The sequence below is a fragment of the Mercenaria mercenaria genome, chromosome 10 (genome assembly GCF_021730395.1).
Source record: "Mercenaria mercenaria strain notata chromosome 10, MADL_Memer_1, whole genome shotgun sequence".
In the NCBI taxonomy this organism is placed as follows: domain Eukaryota; kingdom Metazoa; phylum Mollusca; class Bivalvia; order Venerida; family Veneridae; genus Mercenaria; species Mercenaria mercenaria.
In genome coordinates, this window is record NC_069370.1 from 80,738,821 (window position 1) to 80,756,973 (window position 18,153).

The 18,153-nt window shown below is 34.7% G+C and overlaps 1 protein-coding gene across 1 annotated transcript; it reads right to left on the reverse strand.

Moving 5' to 3' along the window:
• Window positions 1-782: 782 nt before the first annotated feature.
• LOC128546265 (uncharacterized) lies at window positions 783-17,852 on the reverse strand. Its single transcript, XM_053516606.1, has 5 exons — window positions 17,691-17,852; window positions 11,450-11,725; window positions 9,620-9,783; window positions 7,596-7,814; window positions 783-4,069 (listed from the first exon to the last, which is right to left on the reverse strand). The coding sequence occupies exons 2-5, from the start codon at window positions 11,704-11,706 to the stop codon at window positions 3,591-3,593; spliced, it is 1,119 nt and encodes a 372-aa protein (XP_053372581.1). The 5' UTR covers window positions 11,707-11,725; window positions 17,691-17,852; the 3' UTR covers window positions 783-3,590.
• Between the last annotated feature and the right edge of the window lie 301 nt (window positions 17,853-18,153).

An 18,153-nucleotide genomic window follows, 5' to 3' on the forward strand; every position in this document is an offset into this window, starting at 1 on the left:
AGTCATGTACATAGAGGCCTTTCATAGTTTGTATCATTGAAGACATCTCGTATGTTAAGAAGACGTGTATAAAAATGAAAGCGATATAAGATAAAAAGAATGTAACATTTTGCTGAGTTATTAGTAAGTCTTTGTTATTTGGAAATGTGTTTTAAATTTGCAGTAAGTAGATAACAGTTATACACAAAACAAGTCAGACGTGGTACTGAAAAAGGAGCTGTTAGTCTGTGGTGAATTGTAATCCTGTGAATTTTTTCCTATATTTTGAAAAGTTAATGTGATACTTTTTAAGAATTCCATTGTTGTTGTTTTTTCGGCCATCAGTATGCCAGCCATCTTGAATTTCAAATTGGCTGCTATTTTTTATTAAGTATCCCCTTATATATTCAATCTAAACCTCAATTAAAAAACCCGTTTTCCTGACTCCGACATGAAAATATATATTTCTAAAAGGTAAAGACTTGTATTTATCAGTTCTTTTTATAAAGTTCTTATCAAGTACTGGTTTTTGTGCATAAAAAGCATAATCTTTAAATTTTAATGCAGTTATAGGTAGAAAATCGTCTTTTTTAAACTTCTAATTCTTTAATGGTAAAATGCGGTCATTCTTGAAAAGAAGAGGCATATTTATTCAAATACATGCTTAAGATAATAGGTAAGGGTAAATTTCTTGGAAGCACAGAGCACCAAAAACATAATAGGCCCACAACAAAAAGAAGCTGTAATGGAAAAATAGTTCAGACGGGTTGCTTCAAACAAACACATTCAACAAAAACATAGTATCAATTATTTAAAGACATTGTATTTTAAATCAAAATTGACATGATGTAGCAAAGGTTCCTGCTGCAATGCATACCTATGAAAACACAAAATATGGTGATGAGATTAGAGTTGTTGTCAGATTTTCCTATCATTTGAACATCGTCACTTCAGCTAGAGCACTCGTAACATGTAAGAGTACAGTGTTTCCAAAATCTAATACTGGAAGCCTACAACAATAAAATATGATAGTGTCATAAATTGGGATACTGTTGTAGAAAGCAATGTGAATTAGCATGTCATTGAACAGTTATGAATTACTTTAAGTAGGATATGACTTTAAAAACTATCTACAGCTTTACACGAACAAGAATTGCTAATAGGCAAATTTAAGCATATGAACTTGTTGGTGTAACATGTTTGCATCTAAATTTAGATATAAAAAATGTCATATTTTTCACACACAAAAACATTAATGGTACGTATTCTTTCGTGATTTGATGATTTCAGTCACATTTTATCCAAAATCTTGAGACAACTGAGTATTAACAGTTGCAAATAGGGAACTTGAGTATTACAACCACCCAACACGGCCTTATTATAAAATTTTCTTGAGGTAAAAGTGCATTAGTTTTGACCACTTAATTAAATACATGTAAACATTTGTTTGACAAAGACAGCTTAACGGCTATATTGTATTTATCAATTTGGTTTAAATTTTTCTTGAATTAAATGTCGCCTAACAGATGAGACTAGAGTTGAATCTACGAAAGAAAATGTCACAGAGCTGAACTGAAGTGCCTTCAATTCTTTGATTTCTTGTGGTATCAAGAAATGGTAGCAAAGACATCTCAAATGCGTCTCTAGTTGTGAAATTTCTGAAATTAGGAAAAGGTTTACTATACATATATATGCTGATATGAATAAATATTCTCATTTTTATCTAAACATTACTCTGGCTGAACATTACCGAGTTTTACATTGGTAATTTACTTTATTCTCCTACATTCAACGCCATTGGTCCTCTTTTGTAATCATATTTCATTCAGCTTAGTCCGGTAAAGGTTGAACTTTTTCTTCATTTTAAAAGGATGTGATTGACATACCAATTGAATATCCAGTTCTATGTAGATAATTTACGTGAATCATCCAGCCTGCTTCCGGAAGGGCAGCGGTTCTACCAGGTGCCCACCCATGCACAAAAAGGCACGTGTTTCTTCCTCAACAGTTACAGATAGAATGTTGCCATATATCCTGCACTGTATCGATGTGATGTTAAACTTAAAACATATATGTACAACGTAAGATTGTGATCAGGGACTGAGCCATAAAATGTTGTTTTGTTCAAGGGTTTATGTCACACCAAAACATTTTAGAAATATGGCAATTTTTCAGCTTTCAATGGTAATGAAAAGTCCGAGTGACCGCCATATTAGGCATGGGCAGATGCCTGAGTAGAACCAATAATCTTCATTAAACCAGTTGTATTGTTACCTCGCCTAAAAGAATTTTACTTCCATTGAATGGTTTAAACCCTAATTAGGTAAAGGCAAAGTTTTGAAAGTCAACATCCAGCTTTGAATGGTAAAGGAGCGCCTTTTAGCCACTCATTCATACATTACTCTGAGACTGCCGCCATTTAATAGAAGTATTGTACCAGGCTCTAGCTATAATGAAAATAATGCTTTTATAAAATATAAATTATATAAAATATAGATACAAAAGTTATGGCATATGTAAAACATACAGCATACATTTAAACTGTATCTTTCTGAGACAAACGTAACTTTTAAACATTTATATATAAATAAACTGCAATATTTGTAATAATACTTTCATTTTTGAAAGCCAACAAAATATTAAACTTATGATTATATTTGATTTTCATAGAATGCTCTCGGTATGTATTTTCTACAAAGGACATATAAATATTAAATGACATTCATTTTCAACAAAAATGTTGCAATAATAAAATCTCCTGTCTCTGTCTATACCAAAGTAAAGACCTTGCTCAATCATTATTGGCTGTGAAGATATTCATAAAGCACTGAAAGTATATCTATTTTTCTTAAAATCTAGTATATCAAGATAAGATTCATTCCTGCAGCACGGCATTTGGTATAAGAGAAGCACTAAATACAAAGTTTCTAGGGATAAATCTAGGTATGTTTTTTTAAAGGTCTTATCAAATAAATATTACAAAGACACATCTGAATACAGACTCAAATATGAAAATATTGTAGTACATGTAACTTCAGCAAAAACTAACATGAATTATATAAACAGCAATGTTTTTGATGCTATTCGTTACAGGCATTGTTTTCATTTATAGGTGGTGTAATAAATAGTGGATGCATGTTATTACCTGGAAAATATGTATCACTGTTATATGAACTCTTTATGACTTATACCGCACATCAGATTTGTTCCCATAGTAGCATATTTAAGTTGTATTGTAAGTTTTTTAATAGTTGCTGCCACATACACAAACATAGCGATTTTTACAGAAACTGTAAGTAATTGTAGTGAAGCGGGTAGTGCAAGGTACAGACGATGTTCCAAAATTTCCCCAGGTTCATGCGCTTGCAAGGATTTTAGATTTTCAATAATCAGATATACACAATAAGAAAGAAACATTTGAAATATAGGTTCTTTGATCCGATGTCTTGATACACGCAAACTATTTACATCAAAAGTTTTTCCAGTACCTCTTCTCATCAAAGTATATGTATGACACAAACATATATAATTCTACTTATGAGTGGTTACTTTACATGAACCGCAAGTGAACGTCAATGTTGGTCAGGCAAGTTTTTGTTCACTGTATTTAACTATGTTTTAACTTCTGGTTTAACTGACAACAGCTTATACAGCATAGCGATTACCACGGCAAACACGATCAGTAATACAACCAACGCCGGTGAGATGTTGAGATGCACGTCTTGTAAAAAGAATCGTTTCAACTTGTTGCCTATTCTGAAGATGAACAGTTGAATAGTTGTTGAGACGCCGACCACAGGTTTTGAAGGCTTATGTGATGGAGGTCCAGGCTGTACCATTCGTTTCAGAAACTTCAGAGCGATGTTCTCTATATACTGGTTATCACCCTGTATTCTGTCAGAGTAACTGGCCCAGCGGATTCTGTTGGCTTTAAGTGCTCCAACTATATTAAACTCTTGAGCAATATTATCTTCGAATATCCCAAATTCCTCAAGAGTCATGCTGCCTTCGTCATTGGTATTAGAAAAGTGCACAGTATGGCCTTCAACTAGGTCATATTTAGTGAGAAGTAAGAAAACTTCCGGAGTATCTGAAAATATACATAACATCCATGCACTTTAAACAATTGTGACGCAGACGATTCTTTCTGGCAGCACATGCCTATATATATGTAATGAACTAGTATTAAAGGTTACTGAATATATTTATGCACATAATTTCAAAGCTCTTTACTTTGTGTTGACAAAACATAGATTTTCATGAAACTCACGGAATTCTCGGATTTTTTTTTCTGTAATTTTTGTATGTATTCAATACTCAAATTACCTGTGGAGAACATGTTTGTACTGGAACAGAATCCAGGAACACTGATTAGGTTAACTGTCCGCCGTTACATAACTGAAATACTGTTAAAACGACGTTAAACCCAACGGAAACAGTGAGTGAATTGGGTTTCACGGCGAATCGATACAAAACCCAACACAGTTTGTGTTAGTTTTAACGCCGTTTTTAACAGTGTATAAACTAACAAAAAGAATACTAAAATTACTTAGTAGTTTCATGAAAGTGTAACAAAATATTCATATTTCTACCGATTCAAATATAATTGTTGAAGCCTGTAGAGACACTTTAACATGTTTTTGGAATCTGACTTGTTTACCGTTTAAAAACTACTTTTGTCAGATTAAAGCACTTTACGTATCTTTTCGAGTTATGACTTGTACCTTTGGTGTAATATTGGTGCGTATTTCGAGAACGTGCGTAGAAGATTGCTGACCTGACGTTGGCAACGATGGAAAAGATCCCTAAAAGGTAAGTAGTCTTGCTCATTTTGCAAAATTAGAAGATCATTGTTAATGATTTATGTTCGAGTTTACAAGGAACTCTTTCGGCATAATTCGTAAGAAATGCATAAACAGATGTTATTCAATGTGTACAATGTTGGGTAATGAACTATTTCTGGTATATAAAGTCATTTTAAGCTGGTCAATTTCCACATGATAATTTTTGGCATGTGCACATTTCGGTATTTCGTCAGTAGAGGAGATATTTTGGTGCTTCTCCCCATTTAGTCTCACTGTAGTATGCTACGTCCTGATAGTCACATGTCTTTGTCACCTTTGCAGTACTTCCACGTGCAAGTAACATAATCCCTAGTTGAAAACATGATTAAATGTCTGAATCTTTTACTTTTACAGATAAGTTATGGACAGACAATCTAAATGAAGAGGTGCGTTGTATTTCTCATGCTGACACTGCTGGAAACGGTAGTTGGTGTTATGCCGACTTATTTGCCTATAACATCTTCAAATAATGGCAGGTCCTCACTCATTGCTAAATAAAATCAAATTAGGGTTTCAGTACAAGAAATTCTTGGATTTACGCTGTTAAATACGGGATTTTGTTGTCACTGCTTCAGTTCAAAACATCCTTAAGAAGCTAAACCTGAAACGCCGGGGTTTGCACACATACACATCACTAGATAAAGTTGTTCATGTTATTGACAAGGAACTACGGACTAGCGGACAATCTATTAGTTATCGATCGATGTGGCACCGGGTAAGAGTAGAAAAGTAAAATAAACCTAAAGCGTAATGACGTTAGGAATATCATGAAAGCATTGGATCAAGATGGTACTGATCTCAGAAAGGCTCATCGTCTTGAAAAGCGCATTTATTGTGCGAAAGCCCTAACTATATATGGCATATGGATAGTTACGACAAACTAAAACCCGGATTTTGTATACACGGTGCAATAGATGGATTCAGTAAGATACTAATCTGGTTAGAGGTCTTGAACGTCAACAATAATCCAAAACTCGTTGAAAATATTATTTGGATTCACTTAAGAAAATTGGAATTTAAAAGTACAATGAATACTGCGTTGTGTTACTGGAACAGAAAATTCAGTTGTTTGCTTTCTACAGCATTTTTTTTTCGATGCGAGACAGCTGACGCTTTTGCAGGGCATCGAAACGTTATTTTAGGCAAAATCACCTCTCATCAGCAAATCGAAAGATGGTAGGGCTCTTAACGACATCAAGGTGTGCAGTGCTGGATTAACGTCTTTAAAGATTTACGTGATTCAGGGCGTTTTAATGATCACGATCCGGTCTACTGTGCGCTCACAAATAGAATATTCATGAAATAATACCCCAGCACACTGCCGAGTTAAAATACGGTAAACATGACGTAATGTACTGTTTACCGGAATTTTCGATACTCATGAATACGGTAATTGTTGATAAATGTGACGTAACATGTTGCAAAGAGATGTACTCTGTTCCAAATAGAGAAAACGAAGATTTCAAAGAGCTGGCACAACTATTAAAGACGGACCTTCAAATGCCACACGATCTTGATGTTGCCTTGCAGTTTTTCTTAATGTTGAATGAATTGGTGACAAGAGCTGAGGAGGGTTAAATAACATTACACCAACAACAAACTAAATAAATCTTATACTTATAGAATAATAGAATGTATGTCCTAGTTTCTAACAAAAATATTCATTGCTGATAGTCATCATTTTAACTGATAGTTACAGATTTTTGAGACCTTGTATATCGTGTATTAATCAGAATGATTTATGTCCCCACAGTAGGGGGTTGAGGCCAAAAGCTTTGCCTTTGCCTGTCCGTCGCGTCGCGTCATTATCTCGCTGAAAGCGTTGTTATCCCCCGCCAAATAAATTCGGCGAAGGGGATATAGTTATGGTAGGCGTCCTTCCGTGCACGTGTGCATGTGTCTTCAAACTCAGTGCGCAACTACTCATTCATTTCTTACGCAATTTTCACCAACCTTTTACAGAACTTTTGTTAATACTGCAGCAAATATTGTCAGGCATTTGCGATTCGGTTATTTTGTTACTGCCCTTTGTTTTTACAACAATTTTTCCTTTGACAATACGTATGCTTTCCTTTCGGCGGGGGAAATAGCTGTCTGTGACCGCTTCTTTAGTTTTTGAACTAGAATACCAAACCTAGAACTATTCAAAATATATAACCACTGTACCTGAATTCCGTCTTGAAAGTGGAGAAGTCGGCAAATTTTCTGCCTTTACATTGAAACAATTAAGGATGATGCATATCACGAGAATGAAAGTGCACTTGATTTAACTGATTCTTTTTGTTACAAATCCAACTCAGTTTCAGGCCGCGTCTTCGAAACAAACTCATTTCTATATCTAAGTACTCACCGGGACTTTAGATGTACGATATGAAATTACATGTATATTACTGATTTTAATATATTAAGACAGTTGTCCGATATTGTCCTAAACTTACCGGTACTTTTGTTCATAAGCTTCTGGATTGTCATCACCTAGCAACAATAGTTCAACAATATCTGGATACATGTGTCTGTCGGACATTTCCGTGAGAAACTTGATGCCAACAGGTACAATTCAAGTTTACGTTTATCATTCATTTGATTATGCTTCAAATGTTTGCAGCTTCCTGTAGTGTAGTATTAACAATAATTCAATACCGACACTGCCAGTCGGGCAACATAGAAATGCGGAGTCGTTGTAATTAGTATGCTTTTAAGGCAGGGAAATCCTTAAATGAACTTGCATTAGTGCTATTTTTATCATCATATAGTAATATAAATAATACTTACATTTTCTTTTACATGTATAATAATCTGTTATTTTCAAGATTCCTGTCAGGCATTCAATGAGATTTTTAGGTATTTGATCTCTGCAGCTTTGCATGAAGACAACCTTTGTTACCATCCAAGCAGGGTTTGCTGTCGGAAATAGTTTACTTAGACACCCGACCCCATTTTCCTTCTGTTGCTTTTCCAAAGATCCAATATTTGTGTCTGGTGGTATAAATCCTGCAGTAGTTTGTAAAACATTACCTTTCAATTAGTCTGGATAAAGAATTTTGTCAGCTAAACATCTTTGCTAAAGCAACATTTTAAAATACATTTTGTTTGTTGTGTATATATCTGATCTGCGACTTCAACCATTTTTTAAAAATACAAATAAATGGTATGGCTTGATTAGGGCATATTTCATTGAAATAAAATACTATAACAAAACTATGACATTGTCTTGCCATTCATATGAGCAATCTTTAACATTTAGCTAGAGGCTTGGCATCACGAAATAGAACACCATCAATCTTATAAAGAAAACGTTATTTGGCAAAATTAAACAACGTGTAACACATGTATATCTTTCTGCAATAATGTGTCATCTACTTGCTATTCCCTTAATAATTAATAAATATGATACATAAAGGATCTTCACTTCGTGGCCCCATCAACACAAAACAATGTTTATCATATTAGCTTTATGCAAAGTTTATTATTAGTTTATTCTAATTTATTTTAGATCGACCGTGACGAAACCTTAATTGAACCAACCTCGAGTCCGCTTCCTCGGAACAGTACTGGTGGCATATGAGAACGAACCCACGACACCAGGGTTGAGCGGCCGACACCTTAACCTCTAGACCACCGCTCCCTTTTAGTGGCCTTTCCTTGGAGGCCGCCTTTAGCAAAACAAGTGGGGAAGTAATTTTGATTGGACAATGTAGACAATAATGTCCTTTATATGTAGTCATGGACGTACAATGTGTTGTCGATTTAATCATTACTCACTTGTCCGACCTCTAGACAAAACGTCTAGCTCTACGGACGGTCAACGGGCCCCTAGCTATTGACTAAAATGTGAGAGGATGTGCCTCTGCATATACACTATTCGAAAAAGTAATATATTATGGTATTTCAAGTACACATGAGGTACTTTAGACTTCAGATCCCCTTTCTAAATTCCAGGTTGTTTAGTTCTGCCCATTGTTTTCTCTTTTAGGGCAAACCCATTACTTTCACTGGGTAGCATACGCCGCATTTTATGGAATTACATGCTAGTGTATCATTGAAGGTTCCATAAGCTCCGCCGTATGAATAAATCTGCGGATGCTTCTAAATTGATTTTTGTTCTTGTAGCATGTGTAAATGTTGAGTTCTGCTCAACCCGGGGCTAAAGGGCGTGGACGGTAGCATGCATTTCCACTACCGTCTACGTACAGGCTCAATCAAACCGAACCTGCAACCTTTTCGTTTGTGTCGTGTTGATTGACCTGTGGAGATTCCACTTTTTCTATTTTAATAAATCGTATTTTACACCAAAAAAGAAGAAATGTAAATGTTCTGTAAACGTGAAGAGGTATTTCCGTATATATTAAAATGTCCAGAAGTATAGGCAAACGATAGGCCCCTATTTCCGTTTTTTTTTTAACAGGGAAGTCAAAATGATATTTAAAACGTATTTGCCAACATTTGTTAAACTTTTACAAAAAGCGTTTAGTTACATAAACGATATTGGCAAAATACCAAATGCTACATGTACTAAAGTGTACATACAAGTAATTTTATTTTAATGAATAATACACAGCCATTTCAGTATATTTTCCTGTGTCGGCCATTGTCTGATAATATTTGTAAAAAATCCCAAGTGTGTCTACCTAGCGATTAATGTGATATACGTGAAACGTTAAACCTGAAATGTCAACATGACTATTTTACTTATTTTCAAATGAATGACGCTAGCAGCGGTAAAACTAGGTAAATTAATTCACGTGAAAATCTTCAGATACGCAATTGTAATTAAGGAAATATCCGATAATTACTACCTCCAATTAGTAGTTCCAATATCTCTCGTAACTGTGGAGAATCCACGTCTCCTAATCCAGCACAATCGACAATATGTGGAAGTTTGGGAAATATTTCCTTTATTTTCGTATGTCTGCGATCTTCATCTTCTAAATGTTCCAAAGAAATGCCGCAGTTATCATGTCTAAAATATCAAAATAACAGATTCGAGGTTCATGATTTTAAACAATTTATTCTCACAACAATTGTAAGTCTAGTATATCTACAGTTCAACAGTTTACATCTCGATAATAACGTACTATCAATAGTAATTACGTAATTATCAAATAACGGATCTGCAATAAAAATGTTCAACTCTTTATTTCCTTTAATTCACCATGAATGTTTTACAAAAGTACTGTGAACACTCATCTTGTAGGCAAACCAGGTTGATATTGTTTGTACGTTGTTAATATGCTCTTGACTTGCACATACAAGGGATGATCAATATATAACGGGAAAATGCTCATAACTTTTTTATAACCATATCGATCTTTCTCACACCTAGGCCAGAAGTAGGTACATATATAAGCATTGTATCGCTAAATTTTCAGGTTTATACTAATATAATGCTGAAATCTACAGTTGCTAAGGTAACGCTCAATATGCACAGGCGGGGCATTTTGAATACTTTTCACCATTTTCACGTAAGTTCAAACCGTGTCAATTTTAATTCTAGCAATGGCACATTTGTGAAAATTAATAATTATGGTCACTTAAGACTAACCAGTCGGACGATGACGTCATGCACGAGTTGTGATGTCCTGCACGTGTTACTGTTCCGTGGTAGTAAAATAGCGGAAGATCAAAGGTTTGCTCTATTTTTTAGTTTTGAAGAGAAAAAGTAAAAATGAAGTTGTGCAAGAAATACAGGGTACCTTTAGTGATCATTCAATGTCGAAAACAAGAATTTATGTATGGTATGACTGATATAACAACAGTTGGGAAAATGCGTATGATTTACCAAGGAGTGGCCGGAAAGTGAAGTCGACGCACGGTAAGAACGTTACAAGGATGAAAGATCTCATAAACAGTGATAGGAGGTTAACTGTCAGAGAACTGTGTAAAAAAACTGAACTTGTCATATGAAATTGTCCATACAATCTTGAAGAAAAAGTTCAATATGAGAAAATTGCAACACGCTGGATTCGGAAACGCCCGGAAAAGTTGGACCATTTCATCCTGCATCATGACAGTGCTCCACCCCACACCTCGAAAGCGACCACAAGTAATTACTCTGCAAGATTATCCTCCTTATTCACCGGATTTATCGCCTAATGACTTTTACCTGTTTCCGACTCTGAAACGTGAATTGCGGGGTGTAAAGATGAATTAGTCATTTTCAGAACTTCGTAAGAAAGTGTTGAATGTGCTGAACGCAATTCCCAAAGATGATTATCGTAATTCACTTCTACCCTGGGTAATTAAACCGTTGACAAAATGTATTAATGTAAAAGGAAAGTATTTCGAGAAGTTTTTAAAGATGTGTGACATTTACTACAGTAAAGTTAAGTTAAAAACGTTGAACTCAGTTGTACGTCAATTAGCGCGTAAATGACGTTGCCCCGCCTATGGGTTTCGTAGGTTGGCAAAATTGTTGTCAGTTGTTAATTTTTCAATATATTTTAACACTATTTCGTGTCTAATATATGTATTTACCCCAGTATAAAATATCTCTGAAAAATGATAAGTACAAACAAATTTATAAGCATTTTCCCGTTATATACTGATCATCCCTCGTATATCAACTAATTAAACAATATTGATAATTTCAAAGATATTGTCATCAGTTGAGATAGCTGTTCACGAACCTTTCTAAATCTAGAGTAACAGACTGTGCCTTCCCGCTTCCCATTTGAGCTATCGGATAGTATTCTCCGGTTAATACTTTTTGAATGGTATTTATTAGAGCACTCTTGCCTGCTCCGATCCTGCCAATCAACATAATCACTTCAGCATTTTTTTTTCGATCTGATCTTTTCAGGAGCTTAATAATCTTATCAAACAATGCAGCATTTTCTTCTTCGACGTCCACATCTTGTAACTGATTTCCAGACCCTTCATTCATTGTAATTGCTTAATGAATCCTATAAAAAATGTTAAGTCTGTGTAAGTTTATAACTCCTTTAAAGTCCCCTGTATATGAGATGGGCGAAATTTTCTCAATAATAGAATTTCTTCAAACTTAGGATATTGAAGGACAATCATCTAAGAAACACAAATATGCAATTAAATCATAGGTCACCGGTATTGAAAAAAGGTTATCTGCCCTTGAAAGCGTCATTTGTTTGGTGAAATTCCGCTTTTAAGGGCAGATAACTTTTTTCTTATTACCGGTGACCTATGATTTTTATTGCATATATTTGTTTCTTAGAGAATTGTCTTTTAATATCCAAAAGTTGAAGAAATTCTGTTATTAGGAAAAATTTCGCCCAAATTCTAGCATATGTCCTTAATTAATTACGATAACGTAGAACAATTTTCATCTTTTATGTGTTACTCTCCAGATCGTTAGATAGATAAAGACATAGATTTCTGTAAAAATGTTTGTATACATGGAACATATTATATAATTCTAAAACACTATATTAATGATATTTCGACAGGATAATAAAAATGACTACAACATTACACATTAAGAATAACATAAACCAGGAATATAGTAATTCCTTATGGCATTGCCTGGGGGCGGGGTGTGTTCGCACTGACCTTTATCCAAACAACAGAAATGGCGGCATATTTACGAAATTTAGATGTTAATTATTATCTGAAAATAGCTGTGTGAGCACATATAAAACAAAACCCTTTGTCTATGATTAAAGTGTGTATAGTTGTGAATATTGAGAAAGATACTATTTCTGCAAAATGCACTGAACCTTATTCTAAGATTTCAGTTGCATGATTCGAATCCTGTTACCAGAATTCCTGGAAAACTTCCAATGTTTTTGCCTAGCCACAAAGATTGATATGCTTCAAAAAGCGTGTTGCAGTTTTGTAGTCAAGTGTTTCTCTCTGGCATTTTCTAAAAAAAAATACACTACTTACGAAAACCTCAACTTTCCAAGTGATGCCGACATCTTTGTTGTTTGGGTAAGATTCAGTTGGGTGGGACCCCCCCCCCCCCCCCCCCCCCCCTCGGCCCCGCCGTTGACTGTTATGGCCATCATTTTTTATCATATTTATTTTGACTGTTGTTGCTGCACATTTTATTGCCATTCATTCTAGCCTATTCCGCTATTATTTTTATTTTGTATTCCCAACGGATTTTGATATTTATTATTACTATCATCTGCAACATTTGTACATAAATTTATTTTTATTTTTTATCAATTTATTTTTATTAGGAATATACGGGTACCCGTTAATAATACAATACTAAAACGGTTGCTTAAAATCTTAGCGTTCTGTCCTGCTAAAAATATACTTATGTTTACCCTAAAGAAAAGACATATTGATTTTGCCCTTTCCGTCCGTCCTTTCGTACATCCGTCACACTATTTCCAATTAGCTAGAATCTTCAAACTTCAAAGGGCCTTAGGGCTTATAGAGTAGATGATCTCTATTTATTTTTGGGGTAACTCTGTCAAAAGCCAAGGTCACAGGGCCTTAACATGGAAAACCAATTCCGATCAATAACTTGATAACCACTTGACCAAGATTGTTGAAATTTCAAAGGATGACTAGACATTCAGATTAGATTGAACTATCGATTTCTGGACCGCTCGAGGTAACAGGGGCCAGAATCCATCATACATTTCCGATCAATAACCTTAGAATCTTTTTACCTAAAACCTTCAAAACTTCAAAGACTGATAGGGCCTAAGGAGTAAATAATCCCTGTCGTTTTTAGTGCCATTCCATCAAAGGTCAAAGTCACAGAGGCCTGAACATGGAAAACCGTTTCAGATCAATAACTTGACAACCATTTGACACAGAATGTTGAAACCTCATATGGTGATTGGATATGCAGAGCTGATGACCCTACTGATTTCGGGGTCACTCCATCAAAGGTCAAGCTCACAGGGGCCAGAACATGGAAAACAGTTTCCGATCAATAACTTTAGAATAACTTGACCCAGAATATTGGAACTTCATAGGATGATTGGACATACCAAGAAGATGACTTCCATTGATTTTGGAGACACTCCATCAAAGGTCAAGGACACATGAGTCTGAACATGGAAAACAGTTTCAGGTCCATATCTTGACATCCACTTGACTAAAAATGAAGAAACTACATGGGATGAGTGTACATTCTGGGTGAAGTTGATCTCAAGTTATTAACTGGAAACAGTTTTCCATATTCCCCTATGACCTTCACATTTTACCGAGTCACTGCAAAATGGTGGTCATATGTTCTGTAAGCCCTATCCCCATATGAAGTTTTAAGGTTCCAGGTCAAATGGTTCTCAAGTTATTGATCTGAAAAAACAATTTTCCTTGTTACGGCCCCTGTAACCTTGACATTTGAAAAAGTGACCCACACAACAATAGGTGCCATCTGCTCTGTTTGTTTAATCATACTTTGAAGGTTCAAAATTCTTGGTTAAATGGTTTTCAAGTTATTGATTGGAAATGGTTTTCTATGATTTTGCCACAACGACATTGGCCTTTAATTGAGTGAGACAAATTTTAGTAGGAATCATTTACTCTGCATGTCCAGTCATCCCTTGAAATGACAACATTCTGGGTCAAGTGGTTCTCACGTCATTCATCGGAAACTGTTTTCCATCTTCTGGCCCCTATGACCTTTGATCAAGTGACGCAAAATTTATAGCAGGTCATCTACTTTTCATCTCCAATCATCCTGTAAAGTTTATATACTCTGGGTCAAGTGATTCTCAGTTTATTGTATTCATTGATAAAAAACGGTTTTCAATGTTCAGCCCCTGTGACCTTGACTTTTGATTGTTTGACCCCAAAAACTGTACACCGTAAGTCATACCATCCTTTGAAGTTTTAAGATTCCAGGTCAAATGGTTTCCCAGATACTGATCGGAAACTGCTTTCCTTGTTCTGGGCTTTGTGACCTTCATCCTATGAAGTTTCGACATTCTGGGGCAAGTGATTCATCAGTTTGTAAATCTAAACAAACAGGAAAATAATAAAACGGCTACATTCTTTTATAACAAAGGTCATGACATTCTCAACCCATCGAAAACAATCCATTTTATGTCTTTCCCCATAAAATGGTTTGGTGTCACTCTGAATTACTGTTTGGGGTGCACATTGTGTACTAGAATGTAAGTATGTATTTACACATTCTCGATTCGACTCCTTTCCATGTGTGTGGATAATAAACTTCCGCTTAAAGGGAAATCGTGTTTGAAACCAATCAGCATGAAATGCACAGCTTCTATGTAAAAAACCAAAGCATGTTTGCATGTATAAACAGTATTGCGTGACAGTATAAAAAAGATGAAAATTAATGTATAACTACCCAAAGTGTGAATTCGTTCTACGTACCGCTTCAAAACTTAAAATAAGTGCTTACATAACTATATGTTTTATTTTGTCGAAATTACGTTTCTTTTAATCTTAGAAATTTTTAAATCATGCTTTGTTTTGTTACCCCTAACCAATGTGAGAATTGATCAGTTTTTTTTCCTTGCCCTCTCAGGTATGAATGCTTGTGCAAAATCATTTGAATATCCATCCGCGCATAAAAGAGTTCTAGATGCACAGGAATTGTTGTACGGAAGTCTTGTCAAAAATATGTTTATAGAATTTAAAGAATTTTTTCTGCGGTATGATCATGTGACCTAGATTTAATATCACGGTGAGTCATAAAATGCAAAAGGATGAATAATGGACAATAGGCAGAAAAAAGACCACGAGAGTGATAATTGGTTTTTCTACGCTTTGACCTAGTGGCCTAGTTCTATCACCGATGACAGTTTTGGTATTGGCCTAAGTATTTCTATGGCGTTTTATGAGGTGCAGGTAGAAAATGCGACTTTTTAGAGACTCAGTGTAAACAATGTTTTCATGATTTCGCCCAAGGTCATGGTGTTTTATCGAAAATGGTTCAGTTTTAGTATACTTAGCTTTCATATATTTATGCAAATTATATAGTTATGTGGCTACAACATTATACATTTTATCACTGCGGAACAACAGTCCGATATTTGTCAGAACAATGCTTGTGTACATAAAATGATATCCTTTATGCAGAAATTTTCATAAGTTTAGCATTTAGCTTAAAACGTTTTGCATTTATCATTGGCAATAAGCATTACATATCTGAAATTTAGCATGGCGTGTTTGATTTCGCAATCGTCATAACATATCTATATCATCATCGTCAATATCTACATCATCATCGTCTATATCTACAACGTCATCGTCAATATAACAGAGGTCGTCATATTCATCACTTACTAAAGTCAAACTCGCTTTATAAACGCATCAGGACATGGGAAATGTGTTCGTATCAAAAGAAGATCGTATAAATGAATGTATGACTCACCGGAATATTTGTCCGAGCAAGTTGGGCAGTATCATTGGTGAATAGATTCCGATATATGGAAGTAGTTAATAGTTTTGAACTTATCAAGTTAATTTATTCAGACATTGAAATTACTCAACAAAAGTCATACTTAAAGAAGTGAAACTGTATGCATTTAAATTGCAATGTACGGTCGAGGTCCAGAGCGCCAAATTATATCCACCGCCAACATTATTATAAAGCTTGTACTAAATAATCTTTTGTAAGACACGATCTACCTGTATCAACAATAGGTGGTCAATAATGTGTTTAAAATTATTTACAACTCTTAAAATCTTAACCTGTCAATTATTTAAATTGTTTTATACTGACATGATACACAAAGGACCGAGTATTTGGCTAATTACTACGCTGTACAATGTTGTCAATGCTGTTATTTCTACTTCGATAATATATCAGCACTATACAGTTCAAACTATTAAATAGTCAATCGTAACAAGGACGAAATGGCCGCTGACTTCTAAAATTAATTCGTATTAAATGGTGGAAAATTGTAATATTTAAGCTGATTGGGACCTTCAAAATGTGTTCGTATCTACCGATTACTCGTATGAAGCGAGTCTGCTATTACCGAAATAATTTTACAAAGGAAATAGTAGGACTCGGCCGGGGAATCTGGACTTTGTTCGTATTATCCGAAAAGTCGTATCAAGCGGGTTCGTATTAAGTGGACTCGACTGTATTTGTTTTTACCAATTTCGGATGTAAGACTTCCAAATTGCGTTGATACTATTTTAGAAAGGAATTGTATACTGAAGGTTCAGGTGGCAAGTGTGCTTTTTTTTGTCATGTAGCCACGAGATACTTAATTAGTGGTCATAATTTAGTATCTCCTTCCAACAAGTTAGTATCTCTAGGCAGCAAGATAGGGGAAACTTATATATGCCGTTCAAGTTCTCTCAAAACAACAAAATGCTAACTGATGGAAACGAACATTTATCTCGTGGGAATGATATTCTACCTTCTGCCAACGTGTTAATATCTCATGGCCACAATATAAAAAGCGCACACTTGTCTCCTCAGAGCTTCCGTAGTTATAATTTTCAGTATGTTCCTAGACCATTCGTAATCTGAGTAAACTCTTTAAACGATTTATATAAATAGCAAAACAATTTAGAAACTGGACTGTATGTAATAAACTATCGAGGGTAATGAAAATCATGTATACTTATAGGTAATATTAAGTCAAGGGACAAACAAAGTCTTAGCATACGGACCTCTACCATGTATCTACTGGGCGAGAGATGACTTCACTGTTGTCGAAACGGAAACAAAAGTGCAAAACATATAAAGATAATTCCTTTTTTTTGTATTTGAAAATAAAGTGAATGAAAACAAAACTTATAATGGTATTTAAAGTTATTACGGATAATTGGTAATATTACAATTTTAATCTTTGTTCAAAAACACTTCCTGTATGATATTGATGATTGAAAAAGAATGTTAATTTTGATTAAATTTTGCAGTTTTCTTAAACACTTCCTTTTTCTAGTCTTACAATAGCAGAGTTTAAACTATGAAATATAAAATAGATTTTAGCTTACCGACTTCTTAAGTCCAATTTTCAGTATTTAACTGTTTTCCTAATTCATTTCGTTTCGAAAATAGAAATATTTGGAACTACTTTTTCCACGAAATAAAGAAGTATAGGTTAATGATAAATTTAGCACAACACGTTTAAACACGACACCTGAGCGCATGTCTTGCATGAAATGATTTTATATTAGTATCAAAAAGACGAGCCGTTCATTGAAAATTTATGTAAAGGATATGTAACACGATATGTCAAGATTGTAACCTTCAAAGTTTGAAGATATATTATGTTCTACCGGGGTTATAATGTGCGAACATAAGGCTGAAACTGCTCAATATCTTCAAAATTATAAGGATTACAGCACACAGTTATGTGCCATTTATATGATACATCCATCCACACTTTTTTGACAGTTGTTGACATGCTCGCATTTAGGAAGCAACACTTATCATAAAGGCATTTGGAAATTAAGC